This window comes from Myotis lucifugus, unplaced genomic scaffold, assembly GCF_000147115.1.
Source record: "Myotis lucifugus unplaced genomic scaffold, Myoluc2.0 scaffold_112, whole genome shotgun sequence".
Taxonomy (NCBI): Eukaryota; Metazoa; Chordata; class Mammalia; order Chiroptera; family Vespertilionidae; genus Myotis; species Myotis lucifugus.
In genome coordinates, this window is record NW_005871160.1 from 2,718,931 (window position 1) to 2,740,491 (window position 21,561).

Genomic DNA, 21,561 nt, shown 5'->3' on the forward strand with positions numbered 1-21,561 from the left:
CAGCACATTGCAACTTTTGCCAACTCTGACTGTCAGGAATTCCTTCCATATTTCAAACATATCATTCATTTTCTCTGTTTAATCTCATCCATCTTGACCCAACCTTGGGAAAGATAATTTCTTTGTTCTGTTTTCTTTCTGGAAATGGTACTATCGTGTTTCTTTAAACAAGAATCACAAAGCAATTTCCTCTCCCTTATTAGCTTGGGAGGCTTTGGTGGCAGACACCTGGAAAACCAGGTCCGTTTCATTCTCACCCTGCTCCCCTTCCTGCCCCTGCTCTGCGGGAGAGTGCACAGGGTCAATGATAAGATCTTCATCTTCCCTGAGCAACAGTTGGGGAATTAGTCACATGTCACAGGAATGTTCTGAAGCTTTGCTGTAAGGCCAGTTTGTTCCCCTGCAATCAGGGGTGATATAGGAAATACTTAAAAAGTAATAGGGGTGGAGGCACTCTGGGCCAGAGCAGGGTGTGGGGGGCCCCTCCGTGTCTACTGTTAACACTTTGGTTGCTGCTCTCATGGAGCTCCCAGGAGTCCTGGGGGTGGGCAGAGGGCACTGGAGGAGCTTAGGTTAAGAAATATTCTAACAATTCATGTAGCAATAACAGCTCATACTGAGTATCAGCCTTTCCTATGTCCTCTTGACACCTCCTCCAAGTTCTCGAGGCCCAAAGTATGTGAATAGGACAAGTCACACACTTCTGTTGGCCCGATCCTCCTTTTTTGGTGAGTTTTTAAACATACAGATACTCATCTTCTCGTTGTTTTTTCCTTAAGCAACAACTGAATTGGCGTGCGACAGAAGAAAAATCTCACTGTCAAATACACTCCAAAGCAAGTCCCAGATTTAGCAGGAGATTCTGTAAAATGCTGTAAACTATTGCAATAAAGATCCCGCTGCAGTCATTGGGTGGATAGTGGAGCACAGAAAACAGAGCAGAGGACTCGCCATTTACCAGAGTCATTCAATTAAACAAAGAAACCCAAAAGAGAACTCCTCCAAGAAAATCGTTTTATGGCACATAATGAAAAACAAAACAAAACAAAACTTGCCTTCGACTTTTTTTTTTTTAAATCAAAGGGCTGTTTAAAACGATGACTGTAGAGTGTGTGCCACTTCTCCCGGATCTGCTGTGCAGAAGTGCGTAAGTGTGAGTGATGTAGAGGTACTTGTTTATTATAGAGCACATTTCAATGCAGTAATCATAAATATTGCTAAGGTTGTGCTCTGTTGAAATATGACCTACATACTCTTGATTGTTTGTGTTACGTGATTTGTCTGACACCCATTACATTCTGGGTAATAGCAGCCATTTGTTGCTCTGCACAGCAGGCTCTTTTGACAAAAGAAAATAGGCAGCAATAAAAAAGCTATAGGCTGAATTACATTCTGCACAGAGCTGCACTGCTGAGAGTTTGTGCAAGTGTGTTAACAATGCTCTGAACTGCCTCTTGTCAGCCTTCAGCCTGTAATGGCCATCTGTCCTCCCATAAATCTGTCGAAACCTGCTAAGTTCAAGAGAGAGCACGGAATATACCTTGTACTGTCAACACCAAAGTGTACACATTCCCCAGGAAATCAACACACAGGAAATAATCTGGAGGTTATGGGAGGCATTCGACTGTTGGCTTAGGCTGGTGGGATGAAATGGAGGGTCCGGCGATTAGTGGGAAGATGAGCAAAAGTAGTGGCATAAAGGAATTGGTATTGACTACTCTCCTACCACAGGAGAAAAAATCTGGGCAGGGGAGATGGGGTGAGAGAAATCTAATTAGTTTGGGTGCAGCAAGGGGTCCCCTGTCCCATCAGCCGCTCTTAAAAGTTTGACACTATGTGTAAAGAAAAAAAAAGTGCTTCTTACATTGTTGTTTTGCTTTGGGTTTCAACTGTCTCTGGAAATAGATTTTCAATTAGGCACTGGTGGTTGGCGGTCTTGTGAGTCTTAAGATGTCTCAGTCTTGCTTGAAGGCACTCCCTGATTAAAGATGCTTCAGTAAACAGTAAAAAGTTTAAGAAATTATCTGCCCGTCCAGCTTGGCTCAGTGGTTGAGCATCAACCTAGGAACCCAGAGGTCACAGTTTGATTCCAGGTCAGGGCACATGCCCTGGTTGTGGCCTCAATTCCCAGTGTGGGGCGTGCAGGAGGCAGCCAATCAATGATTCTCTCTCGTCATTGATGTTTCTATCTCTCTCCCCCTCTCCCTTCCTCTCTGAAATCAATAAAAATATATATTAAACAATTTAAGGAATTACCTAAAATATTTTCCCCTACCCACCTACTCACTAATCCTAAAGTAACTTCCATCCACTAAGCAAGAAATTATTTGTTTTAACAAGTAGTGTACATAGAAATTTACAGCCCTGATAGTTTCACTCCCAGGGTCTATTTGGTTATCTCAGAGAGTTTCTATACATTTTAAGCACATATGTAAGAATATGCACTTCAGATTCTAAAGACACACTTTAATTTTTTCTCTTTATTAGAAAGAACTGAGCGGCCCCAGGGCGTGGTCTCTGAAACACCAGTGGCTGGTGTGGGTAGCATCCAAGGCACAGTAGGAGTTCAGGGACTGTCCCTTCAGTTGCCACAGGCTGCCCCATACGTGAGGGAGGTGAAAGGCTCTGTTTTTAACTCAAAGACACTACAATCAGGGTATCGCCACTCCCAAGAGCAACTTGAGAGTCACTTATTTAAGTGGTAATGAGCTTAGGTACTAGGACAAGGGTTTCACATGTTCAAGACTAAAAAGGGTTTCTATATTTAAAATCCCTAGATAGCTGAGTTATTTTTAGAACTAGTCTCTCTTTAATAGTGGCCTAATTTGGTGTTTCTGAAGTTTAGGCTTTCTTTTCATAAGCCTAGAATGTCTGTCAAAATACATGGACCTGAGTAGAAGGCAGTGTGCCTCATGGGCTCTGTAGGACAGTGGCTCTCTATATGTGGTCTGTGAACCAGCTCATTACAAATGTTTAACCAGCTTCCCAAGTGATCCTTGGGCCACTGCAATGTGGAATTCACCAGTGAAGGAGGTTCTAGAAAAATAAAAACAAAAAAAAGAGTACAACTTTTTGCAAAAATAAGCCCAAGTTTTTGCTAAAATAAGACATCCTCCTAAGAGTTTATAATCTATTTGAAGAGACAAGATATAATTCACATTCAAAAAAGGTAAGCAAGACTATACAGCTATCTCTGATAAGTATCAAGTGGTTGATCCTGGCAGTAACTTATTGGAAAAGTAAAAATTACCTTCATCTGAGGTGTCATGAAAAGATTTATGGAGTTAGGATTTTAGAATGTTGAATGTCATTTCCCCCAATTCAAGGGCTATGTATGTCATTTGGAATATTTGACTGTTATTTACTCAGCAAAGAGAGATTATCCAGCATTATTTCTTTGTGCATTTTAGTTTTCTATGAGAAATATTTGAGAACTTGTCATTTCTTTGCTGGGTATTAGTATCTTTAAATTTGTTGCCATGGTAATTGAAGGTAGCATGTGTTAGAAATCAGTATGTGTGAATGGGCAATGCAGAAGGTAAAGAAACAAGAAAAAAAAGAAAAGAAAAAAGAGAGAGAAAAGAAAAGATTGACCACATAGGAATTTCTAAAATTGAGTAAAAGTCATATTTGTCCATGAAAAAGGGAAGAAAGGAGAGAGTGTCTCAGTAACCTGGGTGGTTCATTCAAGAATATGTCACCTCCTTATTATCTATAAGCAACGAGGGGTAGGCAGAGGGGCTGTTAATAAAGGGAAGCTTTTATGAGACTCAGATATTTCTCTTTGTGTTTGTATTTCCTGGTCTTTCTGAACTTTTCTGGGATGGATTTCCAAAGTGAAACCACTTTGCATTTTTGTCCCCTTTCTTCCCTCATAAGGCAGAATTAGCTATGCATAATAAAATTGCCAAAGAGTGGCAGAAACAATTTCATTTTAGGTAAAATGTCAATTTCTTCCATCTCTTTATTGTAAAGTAGGAGAGAGAGGCAGCATCTGCCTGTTCATACAAAAATTTCACGTGGCTTTCTGTGACCTACTTGGTTCTCTCTATATAAATACACACACACACACACACACACATACACACACACTTTTTTTCCAGTGAGGTAGAATTTCTTTGCCTTTCCTTGAAATGTGCAGTTGCCTTAAGTCTAACCCCAGGCTTGTTAGCATACATGAAGTTCTTTTTTGCTGAATAGCATTCACCCATTCTTCTAAATAGAAAGTGTATTGTAAACTAAAATGTTCCCTCCAAAGCATGAAGTCATTTGAACTCCAATCTTCCCTTCTTCAAAGTTCCTTGGACTCAGAAGCTGTATTGCAATTACCCTTCCTCGGTCTAAGGGGATGAGCATCACCTACTCAGGGGGGACGCTTCATGAGGCAACTATACTTCACGGACTCTCCCATAGGGACTGCTGATGGAATTTTCTGCCCTTCTGTAGAAAAATCATGAAAGGCAACCAACAACTGATAAGGTTTCCCCCTTTTCCTTTATTTAAAAAATTTTAAATTAGTTAGTTGCTGAAGCTTGAATTCCTTTCAGTCCTTCAGCCTCATAACCTGCCCTAATGTTGAGCTCTAATAAAATGGTCCCCTGTCACTGCAATAATTCATGTTACTGTTCACTTTGGTTTCTGCTGCAGAACCATATTTTAGACAGAATGTATTAGTTATGCTTACAAGACTGTATTATACCTACATTAGCCATGGTTTACTAAGTTAATGAACTGTGGCGACAAAGAATTGTTGCCATCAAGTTGTAGAGTTGTCTAGTTCCCTGCCTTCCTATGTAGTATTTTACTGAACTTACCTCCACGTTGCCTATGTCATTCCCGCATTTGCCATCATCCATCTATTTTTTTTAAGTTTCCAAATTCTTTAGCTTCACTGGTAGATTTCCTTGATTGGACAAAACCCCTGAGCCACTTGCATCCTTGGCAGCATGCTTTGCAGACAAAAGCTACCAAAGCTGTTCCATGATTCCCCCGAGCTCCACCGCGTTCATTTTCCATAATGCAGAGGATGTGATGCCCTTGAAAAAATCTGACCTTTGGTGGTGCCTGGTGCCATGGAGGCCAGGAGGAATGCATTAATGCTTCCTGGAAAGCAGGTCTGTCAGCATTGGTGTTTGAAATACACAATCTCATGACTCACACAGCTGCCTGGCACAGTTGATCCATCTTTTCTTAGAGACAGGAGCTTAGCGGGGAGAGAGTCACTTTTGCAGGTGTTGTCATGAATTTAGTTTCCTTCTTTTTCACCCAGTTTTAACCATTGTCTGAAATCTCAGTAAAATTAGGAAAATGTATCCTGGCATTTAAGAACATTATCTCTGTCTCTTCTCTCCCCACCATTTTTTTTTATTTATCTTATTTTTTTGCCTTAGGCCTAACTCCACCCACAACTCCTCCTCATAAAGCCAACCAAGACAACCCTTTTAGGGCTTCTCCAAAGCTGAAGTCCTCTTGCAAGACTGTGGTACCTCCGCCATCAAAGAAGCCCCGGTACAGCGAGTGTCCTGGTACCCAAGGCAACAACTCCACCAAGAAAGGGCCCGAGCAATCTGAGTTGTATGCGCAACTCAGCAAGGCCTCAGTGCTCACCAGTGGACACGAGGAAAGGAAGGCCAAGCGGCCCAGTCTACGGCTGTTTGGTGACCATGACTACTGTCAGTCAGTCAATTCCAAAACAGAAATACTCATCAATATATCACAGGAGCTCCAAGACTCTAGACAACTAGAATACAAAGATGCTTCCGCCAGTGGGCAGGGGCAGATTTGTTCCTCCACGGATTCAGACACGTGCTGCATGAGAGAGACTCTGCAGGGGAGCAAGCAGGTCTCTCCTTGTAGCACCAGGAAACAGCTCCAGGACCAGGAGATCCGCGCCGAGCTCAACAAGCACTTCGGTCATCCCAGTCAAGCTGTTTTCGACGACGAAGCAGACAAGACCAGTGAACTGAGGGACAGTGATTTCAGTAACGAACAATTCTCCAAACTACCTATGTTTATAAATTCAGGACTAGCCATGGATGGCCTGTTTGATGACAGCGAAGATGAAAGTGATAAACTGAACTACCCTTGGGACGGCACGCAGTCCTATTCGTTGTTCGACGTGTCCCCTTCCTGCTCTTCCTTTAACTCTCCATGTAGAGATTCCGTTTCACCACCCAAATCCTTATTTTCTCAAAGACCCCAAAGGATGCGCTCTCGTTCAAGGTCCTTTTCTCGACACAGGTCGTGTTCCCGATCACCATATTCCAGGTCAAGATCAAGGTCCCCAGGCAGTAGATCCTCCTCAAGGTAAATCTTGTCAAAACCCACCCAGAGCATAAGGCATTCCCAGGAAGTAAAACAAACAAACAAACAAACAAAAAAAAAACACCACAACCCACCCAAACCAAAAACATTTAAACCCACAGGCAGGCCAGCTCCTCACACTGCATTCGGGGTGTCACTGAACTAATGAGATTGTTGTTACACATACATCGCTCCTCATCTTCTCTTAAATCTGTCAGCCTTGAGCACAGTGCCTTGAGCCAGTCAGATCAGAGAGAGCAATTTGTAAGAAACTTGCTCATCTAACTTTTTCCATTACCTGGAGAGCTGCCCTGTGCAAGGATAGTTGAGATCCATGCAAGATAAAGCTGCCAGTGTACCAGACTGGCGCTCGGCGTTAACATCAATAAGAGACGCTGGAGAGAACACATCACTCCCAGACCTCTGAGCTGACTAGATGATCAGAAACTGTCACTGGGAAATCTCACTAGTCTCTAGGAAGAAAAAGCCAGTGTATGTAATACAGCGTTCCTGGGCATGTTCAGTCGTGCCGATCAACGGGGGTTAAGTGGCAGTTGCAAATGCCCTTTTTGTTTTTCTCCTCTCTCCCAGATCTTGCTACTACTATGAGTCAAGCCACTGCAGACACCATGCACACCGAAATTCTCCCCTGTGCTCGAGATCACGTTCAAGATCACCCTACGGCCGTAGGCCCAGGTAATGATGCGTGTCATTTTCCTTGGGCTCCTCTCATCTGGGCCTTTAGATGACAAGATGTTATCTAAACCCTGCCCCGCCCCAGTTTATTATTCATTTTGCTCGTGCCACTGGAGGTGGTTGACTTAATGATGAAGTTGTGTTTCTCAGGTATGACAGCTACGAGGAATATCAGCACGAAAGGCTGAAGAGGGAAGAATACCGCAGAGAGTATGAGAAGCGCGAGTCTGAAAGGGCCAAACAAAGGGAGAGGCAGAGGCAGAAGGCAATTGTAAGCAGCTTGGAGCTAACTTTCATTTCAAAGGAGGGTTTCTCTTTTGTTTCCTTTTCTCTCTCTCTTTTTTTTTGTAGATTAAAAAATAAACTAAAGCCAAGGCTTTGTTAAAATATGCAATATCCAACCTCTTGACATTAAAACATCAGTGAGTCCCCAGTCTCCCTTCACATGACCTATATACCGTACTGACCCTTTGGAGAACCAAATGTTAAATCAGTATAGTTCATTCATCTCATTCATCTTGAAGCTCATTACTGTGTTCAAAAATGGAGGCAGAAGAGAGTTATTCAGTCAGGCACTGGTTCCATCGGGTCAATGGATGAGTTCTTCTTGCTTTTTTCTCTGAGTGGAAAATGAGGAGGGATCACTGTTCTGTCTTTTTGGCAGGTGTGAGGATTATATTGTCCATGAAGAGACTGGGTCTCTTAGATTTAAAGGAGGCTGTAGAGGAAAATTTGCTAAGAAAGTCATCATTTCTTTCTTGTGCTGGGTCAACACCTAACTGGGCAGTTGACTCATCACATTTCTTATGAACTATTTGTCAATAACCCATTATGTATTTTGGTACCACTTATGGCAGGGCATTACATTCACATGACATATAGACCGTACTGACCCTTTACTGGAAAGATCCAGGTTATGTTAAATTAATTTTTTTCTCTGTGGGTCAGTACGTTTTTAGCAGCTGCTTACTAACTGATAGACTTTACCCCACCTCCCACCCATTGCTTATCAATCTAGACCTTGGGCCAGAACCGGTTTGGCTCAGTGGATAGAGCATCGGCCTGCGGACTCAAGGGTCCCGGGTTCGACTCCGGTCAAGGGCATGTACGTTGGTTGTGGGCACATCCCCAGTGGGGGGTGTGCAGGAGGCAGCTGATCGATGTTTCTCTCTCATTGATGTTTCTAACTCTCTATCCCTCTCCCTTCTTCTCTGTAAAAAAATCAATAAAATATATTAAAAAAAACACAAAAAACAAAACAAAAAAAACTAGACCTTGGAAGACAAATATGAGACACTCCAGTTGTCAGTATCTAGTGCTTGTCCATGGCAGACATTCCTAATCGATTATGGCACTGTTTCCCACCAAGCCCCTGTAGAGTCTCAGGGTGCTCCAGGGAGCCATGGCTAATCGATTAGAAATGGTACTGCTTTTGTTCATTGCAGCTGCTGCCTGCCTTGCTAGCTGTTGAGAATCATTTCCATGAAGATCAGCTTTTGACATATCTTGCATACAAGGAAACCAAGACTTAGGGAATGGAATTTTAGAGGTTAGATGGATGTGGTTCCTTTAAGAAAACCCACTGCCATCAACAAAATCTTGAAAAACCTACAGAAAAGAACTGACTAATGAAGTCAAAATCAAGCATTGGCCAACAGTTATCAGCTGGAAGAAAAAGGTTAAATGAGAGATTTGTTAATCGTAGGCACTCAAGGGGAAAAAAGGGAGATGTAATTGAATACTTAGGCTAAAGGTCTAGGGTGTTTGCTGTCACTTAACTTTAAATCTACCTAAGACTGAATCATGGGTCTTTTGCAAATTACAACACTTTTCCTCATTTTTTCTCAACTTTCAAATGAACTGCGATATTAAGATCCGCCAGAGTGTCATTAGTTAACACTTAAGAAGACTAATGAAAATTAAAAATTCAATATTTCTAATTTTGCTGTTTTTAATTAATAGCCTATTCAATAATTATAATAACTCACATTTATATAGTGCCATGTAGCTTACAAAGCCTTTTAATATGGCATATTATAGTTAATCTTTATAAAAGAGAATCATGTTGCATAAGCCTGTAAGAAAAATAGTTATTTCAGTGTTTGCAAATTCATATTTTATAAAAGCCTTCATGTTTCTTTTTAGAAGTATGCCATTAAAGAGAGAGATTAATTATTTAATAATATACTTACTCATTTGGGCAAAATACAGCATAGCTATAACCAAAGCTATATAAATAAGTGTAGATAAATTACATGTGCTTATTTTATTGCTTCAAAGATAATTTAGTGCCAAATACTTAGCTAGAGTCAAGAAAGGAAGGTAGTATTGAACAGTCTGTCCAACCTATGAGGGAAGGCAGGGGGTGAGGAGGTAAGAGATCAACCAAAGGACTTATATGCATGCATATGAGCAAAACCAATGGACACAGATGGGGACTTGAGGGATGAGCGCATGTGCTTGGGGGTGGGAGTGGCCGGGGAGAGGTTAATGGGGGAAAAAAGGAGACTTATGTAATACTTTAAACAATAAAGAATTTAAATTTCAAAAAAAAAAGAAAGGAAGGAAGGTAGGTGCCTTTTTGCTAGTTAAACTCTTTCCAAATAGATCAAGTAGTGTGATTGATCTACAGTCCATAAGCATCTTGAGCCAAAAGCATCTTGAGGTCATCAACCTCAGCTTGAAAGCAGATACCACCCCCACCTTCTCATTGTGTCACAAATGTTGAATGTTCATAGTTAATTATTTGACTAAGACAATCTTTTATCAATTTTCTTTGGAAGATGGCTTTTATAGTGCAAATGACAACTTGGATTACATTAAAGAATTATAAAATAACCTTATATTTTTGAGAATTTTGACTTTTTTTAAAAAAGCAACAATCTATGACCTAGAGATTGTTTACTGACACAGTGACCTATAGGTAGTAAGAGCTTAATATAAAGATTTGGGACTTACTGTTAAACCAATACCCACCTCAATAACTATATGCTATTTCTGTTTAACATAGTGAAAGCTCATGACTCTTTAGGTGACAAACATTTGCTTGGTGCTGGGGATATAAAATTAGGTAAGACCTGCTGTCCTACAGCCAGGGAGCTTAAGATAAAGATAAACAAAGAGGAAATGGGGTGTGTTAAGTGCTATTGTAGAAGATACATCTAAGGTACTATAGTGGGCATGAAGACCTGGGAATGAGGGAGGTCATCCCTGAAAAGGGTGAGATTGATCTGTAACCAAAGGGATGGAAGGCAAAGGTTTGCTGAACCTGTGCTGTCCAACATAGTAGCCATTAGCCAAGTGGCTAATTCAGCTAGTCCCAAATTTGAATGCACTAAAAGTGTGATTGGATTTTTTTTCAATCTTTAATTTCTTTATTGATTAAGGTATTACATATGTGTCCTCATCCCCCCATTAACCCCCAACCCCCCTTCCACTCATGCTCTCATTCCCCTGTTGTCTGTGTCCATTGGTTGGGCTTATATGCATGCATACAAGTCATTTGGTTGATCTCTCCCACTTACCCCCACCCTCCCCTACTTTCCCTCTGAAGTTTGACAGTCTGATCGCTGCTTCTCTGTCTCTGGATCTGTCCCTGTTCATCAGTCTATGTTGTTCACTATATTCCACAAATGAGTGAGATCATGTGGATTTTAAAGACTATAAAAAAAGGGTGTAAGATACTGCATTAATATTTTTATATCAATGACAAGTTGAAATGATATTTTGGATATATCAAGCTAAATAAAATACATCATTAAAATTAACTTTCTGGCTCCTTTTTACTTTGAAAATGTGCCTTTTAGAAAATTTAAAATTATGTGAACTGCATTATATTCTTCTTGGACATTGCTATTCTAGGCAGAGGCTATAACTCATACTAAATTTCTGGAAAAAAAGCAAAGTATTTTGAATCTTATAGTCATTTAACTAGAACACTTGGGTATAGGAGCAGCAAGAAATAAGTCTGGAGGGCTCCATGCTAGCCAGATCTTTGAAAGGTTCTGTAAGTCGTGATAAAGATTTTGAAGTCTATCTTGGAGGCATAGTGGAACTACTTAATGAGTTTACCCACAGGAAGATTTTCTGATTGATTTCCTTCCTCAAAATAATCTGCTTTCTTATGCCAAAATGTATTTTGCAAAGTTTATTTTTATGTACTTGGGCACAGAGATACAGGCAATGATTTTTGAGTCATTGGACTAGATTAGCTTGAAAAGTCATTCATGAAACAGCTAAAGAAACTAGGACAGTCCACCCAAGTTGGCCGGGTAGGTGGTTTCCCTTCAGATTTTTGAGATATTCTTAAAGTAGTGAGTGAGTAGCAAATTATGTTTGGAATACTTTGGGTGTAGTGCAGGATTTTACATTAATTCTGATCAATCATATAATTAGGGGACCAACAAAGTAGAGTCACCATAAGGAAAAAAAATAATGTGTAAGTCATTTAGTAAAAGATATTTTACAGAATTAAGGTAGACTTTGTTACCTTTGTTTTGTGGTCTATATTGCTTTTGCTTTGAGCTCTGTAAGGAGATGGTTTGGGAGGTCTGTAAAGTTTTCATAGCCTATGCCTCTAAAAGTCTCTATCCATATTGACTTGAGTTCACCACATCAGAGAGTTAAGCGAAGGCTACTGATTAGTAATTACTAACCCGGAATCATACATTGTGGTTGAATATTGCTATTGGTTCAGTTGATATTTTCCTCCAATGTCTATCTAAACTCTTTCTCAGAAACCAGTTCACCCTCTGCCTTTCTCAGTCTCATAGGCTTGAAATAATTCAGGTTTTATTGGAGCTGAGCAAGCCAGAGTTTAGTACTTACTGTCTAAACTGTCACTGCTCTAATTTCTTGTGGATTTCCAAGTCCAGCTCCATTTGGAATTTATACAGTTTCCTGCCACAAAACATGATAATGGGATGTTAATTAAAAGGGCAAATCTAGACATTATGATATGGCTCAGTGCTTAAAACCAAAACCAGATGTGCTTGGGCAGTGGCTGTGGCATTTCATTTCTCTTCTCCGTTGGTTAGTATGCAGCCCAGGAGCCAGGGACAGTGCATCATCACTGATAATGATCAGCTTCTTCCAAATGAAAAGCAATGTGTAATTTCTCATAGTTACTCTTTTTAATGGAGAAAATTAAGTAGCATTCCATTCCAGCCCTTTTCAAGAGATATTTCAGGTGAGTGAGTATATTTTGAGTTCTAAGCTCACTATTTAGAAATGAGCAGTTTTATCACAAGTAGTTACATATACTCTGAGTCTATAATTTTCGTGTTTTCTGACTTATCACTGGGTTTACTTGCATCTGAGCTCTTACTTGCAGATTGTCTATTAAGTAGACTAACCTGGGTTTATTCCTATCTGTCGCACCTTATACCCTAAGAAGGAACATACCTGAGCACTTCTGGAATGGGGGTAACTTGGAAAACAGAATACAGTAGTTTTGTTTTCTCCCTAAGAGTGCACCCTAGTAGTATAAACTCATTGAATGGCTACTGAATTAGTTGTGTGTAATCAATATTAAAGGCAAAAGAAAAAAAATCCTTTTGTTTTTGGATTTTGTCAGAGTTTTGGCATTTTGTTCTGCCCATCCATATCTTTTTATGGCCACCCCCCTCAGGTTTTTCCTTTTGATAGAGGACCTAACTATGCCAATGATTCTAGAAATGGCATGGAATTTATCCATTCATCTCATCTATTTCAACTATAGCATTTGTACTATCCTTGGAATTTTTGAGGAAGTCAGGTTGTAGCTAATGTGACAATGAACACAATCTTTCATTGCCAAAGTTGACATGCATTTTTCTTAGCAAAGGAGGAGGATTTTAACATTTATTCTAATTTGGAAATGTAGAATAAAAGTTCTGAAAATCCAAATTCTATCAGGCTGTTCCTTGTTGTTAGTAATGCAGAACATTTTAGTGAGATAACCCATGAAAAGCATCAACTAGTACTTGATATATTTTAGATGATAAGTGTTAACCTCCTTATTAATTTTATTTTTAAAATATATTTTAATCCTCACTGAAGGATATGTTTTTATTAATTTTAGAGAGAGAGGAAAGGAGAGAGAGAGAGAGAGAGAGAGAGAGAGAGAGAGAGAGAGAGAGAAAGGAAGAGAGAAAGAGAAAAACATTGATGTGAGAGGAAAATATCAATCAGTGTCTCCAGTACTTGCCCCAACCAGGAACTGAACCTGAAACCTAGGTACTATGTTCCCTGACTGGGAATCCAACCCACAACCTTTTGGAGTACAGGATGAGGCTCCAACCAGGTGAGCCACCCAGCTAGGGCTGATTTTATTTTTATCCATAGTCAAATCACTTTTATTAGGAGTAGCTTATTATTTGATGAGAAACATTGCATGCTTTCTCCAGCTAACTGGGAGGCTCTATACACTTTCTGATAAAGGCTTTGATAATACAAAGTCAGTTCATTCAGTCCGGTTTTACTTTTTTTATTTATCTCCCCTGTTTTGATATAATGAGGATTTACCATACTTGTTAATGCAACATAAATCTTTAGTTTTATTATCCATCCCATCAACAAACTAGCTCTTGTGAAAATTGAAGCTAAAAGATATTTGATAAATATTCCATCCTTCTCGATAGTGAAAACTGGTCTGAAAATCATTTTTCAAAAGCTTTTGCCAAAGGTTTAGAGTTCCTCCAAGCCTTTAAGAAGTTGGAAATGTTATTAAGCATTTTGATTTCTTTTCCTTTCATCTCCTGTTTAGAAATTAATGTCTTGAAAAATTGGCTGCAAATGTTAAGGTTTTTTAAAGATATGCAATCTATTCATCAGTCTAATAAAAATGCAACATGTTAAAAATAATCAGTTCTCTGCTAGACATTTTGGCCAATCTTCGAAAAGATTTTTGTCTTTGCTTTTTAGACCTTCTTATGCCTTTTGGTTTCATTTTTAGCACCGGGAAAACTGAGCACTCAAATCTTTTTATTTTAACATGCATTCAACCTCTGGTCTTTGTAAGGTAGCAAGATGTGGCTCCAGTCCTGTGTTTTATAAAAGGAGATAATAGACAAGTAGATAATACGTGACTGTGGACAGCCCTTTGGATTTCTGTTCCATCCAGGTTGTGTCTTCTTTTTCCTGCAGAATGTATCCATAGCTGATGTAAAAGGTCCTCTGCTTTATCTCCTTTGTGGGATCATTGTTGCCTACAGCTTTGTATAAAGAAGCAATTCAGAGACTGTCCCAATATGTCTGCATATGGACGTGCATATGGTCGATTTTATCTTTAACTTCGAATTTACTTGAATCTGTAGGCTATGTGTATTCCCATAATGGTAGTTGAACAATTTCCTCGTGATGGTTCAATTTCTTTCTCTCTCTTCTGCATCTCCCCTCCTTTTCCTCTATACAGTAGTAACCTTCCTAAAAGGCTCATTAAAAAAAGAAATTCAGAACACCCATGCAAGCAGGCGCCAGGAAGTTTAGATAGCAGTCCCATCACATTTGACTGTTTGGCTGGAGCTGGATGCGTAAATAGAATGGAATGTGATGTTATGAATCCCTTGCTCAAGTGCACAGCACTGCGCCAGGATGGGCCTCACCATCCATTTATATTTATTGACCTCCTGATGTGCTGGCTGCTATGGAACAATATGGTGCAGCCTTAAATTGAGACATACAATCTACATGGAAGTGAATCAGGCAGCCTGCTCTATTTGCTGTATATCATCAGTCAGTTACTTAGGCTCAATAGCCACTGTCAGGGGAATTGGGTTTTGCCAACTATTTTAGCTAAGCCCCACCTCTGATTCTCAGAGTGATTTTTAAGAGTGAAGGTCCTACCAGCTTGTAGCTATTCCACATTTTTTACACTTTAACCTGTACTAACAAATTGTGAAAACCTTTATTAATTTACTCAGCTGAGCTACCTGGGTAAGGTTTATCCTATGATAAAGCTTCAAACCTGGCTTTCTTTCTCCATTGTCTTTGCTTCATAAAGTATAGAACACACTTAGACATCTTTGATGTAATGGAAGGTATGGAGTGTTAAAAATTATTAATTGATTGGTGATTGATTGATTTTTCAACAAATATTCATTGAGACTAAATATTTCAAGTACCCATAAAACATGGAAGATATGGTCTCTGCTTTCATGAAACTTTCATTGTAGGGGAAATAGACATTAATCAGTGAGTAAACTGTTAATCATTCAATTACAATTGGGCATCTATACTAATAAAAGGGTAAGATGCTAATTTGACCGGGTCAACCGGATATCTTCCGGTCGTCCTTCTGGACAAAGCCTCGGTGCCGGAGGGCTGAGGCAGAGGCAGTTAGGGGCGATCAGGCTGGCAGGCAGAGTGGTTAGGGGTGATCAGGCAGGCAGGCAGGTGAGCGGTTAGGAGCCAGCAGTCCCAGATTGCAAGAGGGATGTTCGACTGCCAGTTTAGGCCCGAGCGATTGGGCCTAAACCAGCAGTCGGACATCGCCCGAGGGGTCCTGGATTGGAGAGGGTGCAGGCCGGGCTGAGGGACCCCCCCCATGCATGGATTTTGTGCACCAGGCCTCTAATATAACTATAAGGGATAAATAGAGTGTCCTATTGGAGCAACCAAAAGAATCCTGACCTTATTTCAAGTCTCAGAAATAAAATGATTATTGGGTTCAGTGTAATTTTACACAGTATGTATATGTTGGTGGAGGGGAGCAAGAGACACTCTAAAAAGGATGTTCCAAGTAGCAGGGGAATGGCTTGCTCCAAGGCTCTGGGGAAGAAAGCAGCACAGTATATACTAAGGACTGATAGAACCACAAGGTAGCTGGAAAATAGAGTAAAGGAAAGAATGTAATAAGGGAGGTAAAGCCCATGATGATGACAAGTCCAGACTGATATGGGCCTTGCAGGTCCTGTTAATGATTTAAGACTTTCTTTAAACATTAGGAGAAGCCATGGGAATGAGGTAGACAGTAATTGGCTACTCAGCCTGAGTGAAAGAATAGACTAGAGGAAGGTAAACATAGACATGGGGTCCAAGTTAAGAGGCTGTCATACTAGTCCAGAAGGAGATGCTGGCAGCTTGGTTTCAGGAGATATAATAAAGGAGATGGACTAGAGAGAGATGTAGGAGGTAAAAATCAATAGGACTTAATGAGTGATTGGATATGAGGGAAGAATCAAGGAAGGCACTCAGGTTTTTGTCCTGAATAACTGGCTGGATGGTGTTAACTTCACTGATCCAAGAACACTGGAGAAAGACCCACTCCTGGGAAGAGGGCAGAACTGGGGGGTTTGGTTTGGGTGATGTTGGTCCAGCTAGAGGTGCCGGGGGGATATCTAACCTGAGATGTCAAGTAGATAGTTGGTTATTTGAGTATGAAGCTCAGAGGAACTTCCTGATGAAAACAGAAATGGGAGAGTTGCATAAGATAAAAGAAGATGAAACATGAGTGATTAGATCACCTCATATGATATCTATTACAGGGTCTGAGGTATTCAGTTATATTTCACAAGCACTTATTGAGTGCTCAGTCTTTGGCAGGTCCTTCACTAAATATTGGGCACATGAAAAAGAAAGAAATTCAGTAAATAACATGGGACATCTCTTTGCCTTGGGCCTAAATTACTTTTCACATCATCCAAGACAGGATATCTCAGTACATCCAGAGAAAACTCTTAGGCAAGCAAAATCTGTACCTTGGTCCTGTGCTTCCCTGTCTTTGCTTCCATCTAACTTAAATCTCAGCAACCTGAAGTTCATTCCATTCTTGTTTGTCCTTGATAGACATGTAGCCTAGTTGGTAAGCACATTTTTTATATTAACTCCTTACTTTCTTGCCTCTCTCAGTTTTAAGGAACATTGTGGCCTTTGGCCTGTCATTTTAGAGCAAGATTTATAAGATTGCTTCTTACATTAAGAAATGCATTCCTGTCTTGTTTGTTTGTTTGTTTGTTTTTGAGAAATATGTCCACTGGCTATGACATATTCCTCTCATTTTGTGAAGGTTATAAATTGCTGATGACTTTCAGATTATGATGATATTGACTCTACTGGAGAAAATTAGGCCACACCCTTCTAGTCTGGTTCTAAAATAAGATTCATTGGCAAAGTGAAATTGATAGCCTCTTTTATAACTTTTATTCTTTGGAGACTCAAGGCTTAAAATAGTCTACATTTTAAGACTGTATTTTTCAAATTATTGTCTCTGGACCACCTGTGTCAGAGTCACTTGGACGTGCTTGTTAAAAATGAAGATCATTGAACCCTACCTTCCAAATACTTTTAGTATAGCTGGGATAAATCCCAATAGTTTACATTTTTAATAAGCACCTCTGGTAATATTTATGTATATTAGAGTTTCAGAAATCACTCTTTTGAAGTATGTCAAAATTTGTGTCAGTTATTTTTCAATAAAATAGTGATTTGTGTCAGTTATTTTTCAATAAAACAGGGGAAAATTGCACATCGCCGTATTAGAATTCTGAGTTAATGAGAAATTATAGTTATGTGAGCCAGGTCAGTTTCTTAGCAATTTTGAGGATTAATAATTGAGTCACAGGAGTTAAAATATTTAACAGGTATTGTTCAGTTATTCAGTGATAAAATGATCACATTACACATATTTCTTTTCTAACAAATAAAAATTCATGTGACTGAAGAACAGAGATGAGTAGGAAAAGTAGAAGAGAATGGGGTTCCAAAAAGAGAGTATGTAAAGGAAGAGAGTGATATTGACAAAACGGAAATTAAAACTTGGTTCCAGCATAGCCTTTCATTCAGTTTAGTGTATGTTTTGCTTTAACTGGCATGCTCTTTGGGTTCTTCTTCTGCATGACTGTCGCTTTATGAATATTTCTAGAGGTCCAACTTCTTTCCTGTCTCCAGAACTAGCAAGTCTCTCTTTCCTCCCCCACCCCCAGGAAGAACGCCGTGTGATTTATGTTGGCAAAATCAGACCTGACACAACACGGACAGAACTGAGGGACCGTTTTGAAGTTTTTGGTGAAATTGAGGAGTGCACAGTAAATCTGCGGGATGATGGGTGAGAATCTTCAAGATTATTTCTTGTTTAGAAGCTGACATATGTAAAAAATTATGGCCCTAAGATGACTAGGATGAGGATGCTTTGACAGATGACATGTTGAGTTCAGAACCTTATTTATTTTCTTTCATCCCTATTTATTAATCTTTCTAGTTGAGATTTCCTGTCCCAGAAATAAGGATTTAGCAGCTTGACAGGACAATCACACTGATAAATGGGCGCAGTGGTTCAGACGTGGGCACCAGCGAGTCTCCCAAAGTAGAAAGTGTTATAGTCATATATGCTAATGCTGCCTCACTAGCTTTGAACTTCTCCTCTTTGTCCATTGCAGAGACAGCTATGGTTTCATTACCTACCGTTACACCTGTGATGCTTTTGCTGCTCTTGAAAACGGATACACTTTGCGCAGGTCAAATGAAACTGACTTCGAGCTGTACTTTTGTGGACGCAAGCAATTTTTCAAGTCTAACTATGCAGACCTAGGTATGGATTTTATTGTACATGGAATGAGGAATCCATAACGTAGAGCTCAAAATGGGAGTAAATGTAAATCGAAGGCACAGTGGGTTGAACCATTACTTTACTAGAGGGGATATTTGAATAGAAATTTTATATTATTATTTATTTTTTAATGCACGAGACAGTTTCAGAAACAAGGAGTGTAGGTTTGGGCAACCAGGGGCAGAAGTAAATTTGTTGTGCTGTCTTCCCAGATGCTGAAATTCTGCACTGTTTGTGTGTAGAGGTGGTATGTTGTGTTTTGTGTGTGTATGTGTTGTGTGTATATGTGGCTACAGTGTGCGTCAGCATGTGTCTATGTTGTATGTGTCTTTGTCTATGTATATAATCTGTCATTGTTTTCTGTTCCCATCCCTGAACCCATTTTTCCAAACCTGTAGCATTGCCATCATTGTTTTATGGAACAGAATGTGCAAGAGTCTTATTCTCTTTTATTATCATAAAGACTTAGAAATGTTAATATTTTCAACAAAGTACACCTTGAGAGAAGAAAATAAAATTTTATATGCTAGATCACACTATAGTCTCTTTAAAAGAAAAAAGAGAAAAATGTTATTTTTGAGTACTTCTATATGTTAGGCACTATGTCAGGGGCTTTGCAAGCGTTTTCTCATTTAATTACCAGAACAGTCATGGAAGATAGATATTATCATTGTCATTCCCATTTTACAGATAAGGAAACTGAAGTACCCATAAGTGTTGATTTTTTTTCTTGTTCTAAAAGTTGTACAGAGTCAAGGGATAAAATTTAGAAAATATTAAGTTAAGGAAAATAGGAAAATCAGCTATCAGCCTATCACCTAGAGATAACCACTGTGACTTAGTGTGTGTTGTACATTCCAGTATTGTCTCAGAATGTCTAATTTCTTATAGTTAAGGTCATGTTATATATATATATATATATATTTTAAATTCTACTTATCTCAATTAATATTATATAAGTTCATTTTCCACTGTACTCACAGGATTAAAAATAATTTATCAACACTTTTTAATGGTGGCAACACAGTATTCTGTTCAGTGAATAATGCCATTATATTTCAGTATTCCATTATAGTTAAACATTTATTCAATTTTTAATATTATAAATAATGTCACAATTGACATCTTAATTTCCTTTCAAATTTTAATTTTGTTCTTTTGCATGTGATTTTTTTAATCTAATATGTGTATTGTAAGACTTTAGGTTCTTTGATGATGGTAGGAAAGTGGCAAATGTCTTGTGCATATGAAATACTTATTTTAAATCAATTATGCTACTAATATAAAATTAACATATACATCTATTCCTAAGCCTTATTATGTTTCTATCTGCACTTGCTTTGGCTTGGTGTAAAGAAAGAAATGAATACCAAATACTGGGATTTTTTTTCCCTTCCACCAAAGTGATGTCTTCCTAGAGTAATTGATATAGGTAGTGTGCATTGTTCAGGGGGAATATGCTATAATTCACTTCAAAAGCTAAATAGATAGTATGAAGCAGGGGAGAGGTAGCTGACTGTTAGAGAGATAGAGGCTTAGGGATGAAAATATAAACGGTGGCAAGTCATTTGTTCAAATGTTGGCTGATAAAAACAGTCAAGACAGATTGAAGTCTTGAGTTGATTTGACTTATTTCCTTCAGTGATGAAGGCCAGGGTGTTTCTAGTCTCTCAAAACATCTAGAGTTTAAAATAAGCTACCTAGAGGGGCCTTTAGATCACGATTCATCACTGGGAGAGGGAGGATTGAATGGTATTTCCAAATTGAACTAGAGGCTTCCTGAAATATTTCTAAGAAGAATGCTTCCCCTCTCGTTATCTCACCGCCTCGCCAGCAGCAATGAAACGTTGCCGTTGCTAAGCTAGCTCTGTATTTTCTGAAAAGTGTGTTTGATGTGCACGGTAGTAGCATGGGTTTTTCCAATTCCCTCAAGCCCAGCAATTGCATGAAGCAAGTCTATCTGAGTGAGCACAGACATGGTGTAGTCAAAGAACCTGCAGAGTTTTGGAATCCTGCAGAGCTGGGTTTGAAACCTGACTTACCTTCTGACCTTAAGCAAACAATTAAACTCCCTCGGCTTCTGGTTCTTCACGGGTAACACACCTCATATTGCTGCTGTGGAGATTAAATTAATGTCTGTGAAGCTGTTAACAGTGTCTGGCATAAAGCAGTTGCTCAATAAAGTGTAGCTATGTTTATCATTTAAAGTGATGGTAATGAGAAGTTGGAAGTTTCAAGTTATTTTAAAATGGGAGAATCAGCACCGGCGTCTAGCTTTGGAACTGAATAACATTCATATGTGTCTGGTCTTTGTCCCCTGAAGAGTTCACGTTAAATGTGTGAGGTCACGGCTACGGAATGTGATGAGCAGAAGTATATACTGGACCATTAGAGGGATTGTGAGCTGTCGTGTGTGTCAGATGTAAAGTAAAAATGATGTGAGGCAGACACATTTTACCAAGAGTAAAGTGACCAAGTATTTTAGATAGATTTAACCAATTTTGTTCTGTGTTTTATTTTTGCTCCCCCAAATTAAGTTAGCTTGCCCACCCTATTTCAATACTCTTGAGGCCACTACAATAATATTAGTGCAAAACATGATGATTCCAGTTACGATTTATGAGCCAGTTTTATAAATGAGATTCAGAATTTAAAGAGACAATCAAGGTTACTATGGTGAAGCCAGGATTTAATTCTGGTTTCTATGACTGTAATCTGTGTGTCTTTCTATTTACTGTCTTATAAAAAATATGGATCTTTCTGAAAGACCTCAATGAAAAATCTTAAAGAGGAAGGATAAAAATTAAATTACAACTATCTGACCAGAAGAGAAGATTGGGCCAATACAAAAAAATATAATAATTTTGATCAAAAATTAGTTATGGTGTAGAACTTAAACACATAAGAAAAAAAATGAAGGAAATAAAATATCCATCACAAATTTTTATGTATTTTGCATATATACATAACTTTTCATAAACCCTTTTCATTTATTGATAAATCATTCCCAGATCCAAACACAAATATTTTTACCCATA

The 21,561-nt window shown here is 39.0% G+C and overlaps 1 protein-coding gene across 1 annotated transcript in view; it reads left to right on the forward strand.

Annotated features, from left to right (window-relative positions):
* PPARGC1A (PPARG coactivator 1 alpha) overlaps positions 1-21,561 on the forward strand; it is a 99,035-nt gene that overhangs the window by 71,402 nt on the left and 6,072 nt on the right. The window contains exons 8-12 of the mRNA XM_006093273.3: positions 5,391-6,306; positions 6,895-6,999; positions 7,150-7,270; positions 17,901-18,022; positions 18,354-18,505. Coding sequence (XP_006093335.1) covers positions 5,391-6,306; positions 6,895-6,999; positions 7,150-7,270; positions 17,901-18,022; positions 18,354-18,505 — 1,416 coding nt within the window. The remainder of the gene's footprint in view (positions 1-5,390; positions 6,307-6,894; positions 7,000-7,149; positions 7,271-17,900; positions 18,023-18,353; positions 18,506-21,561) is intronic.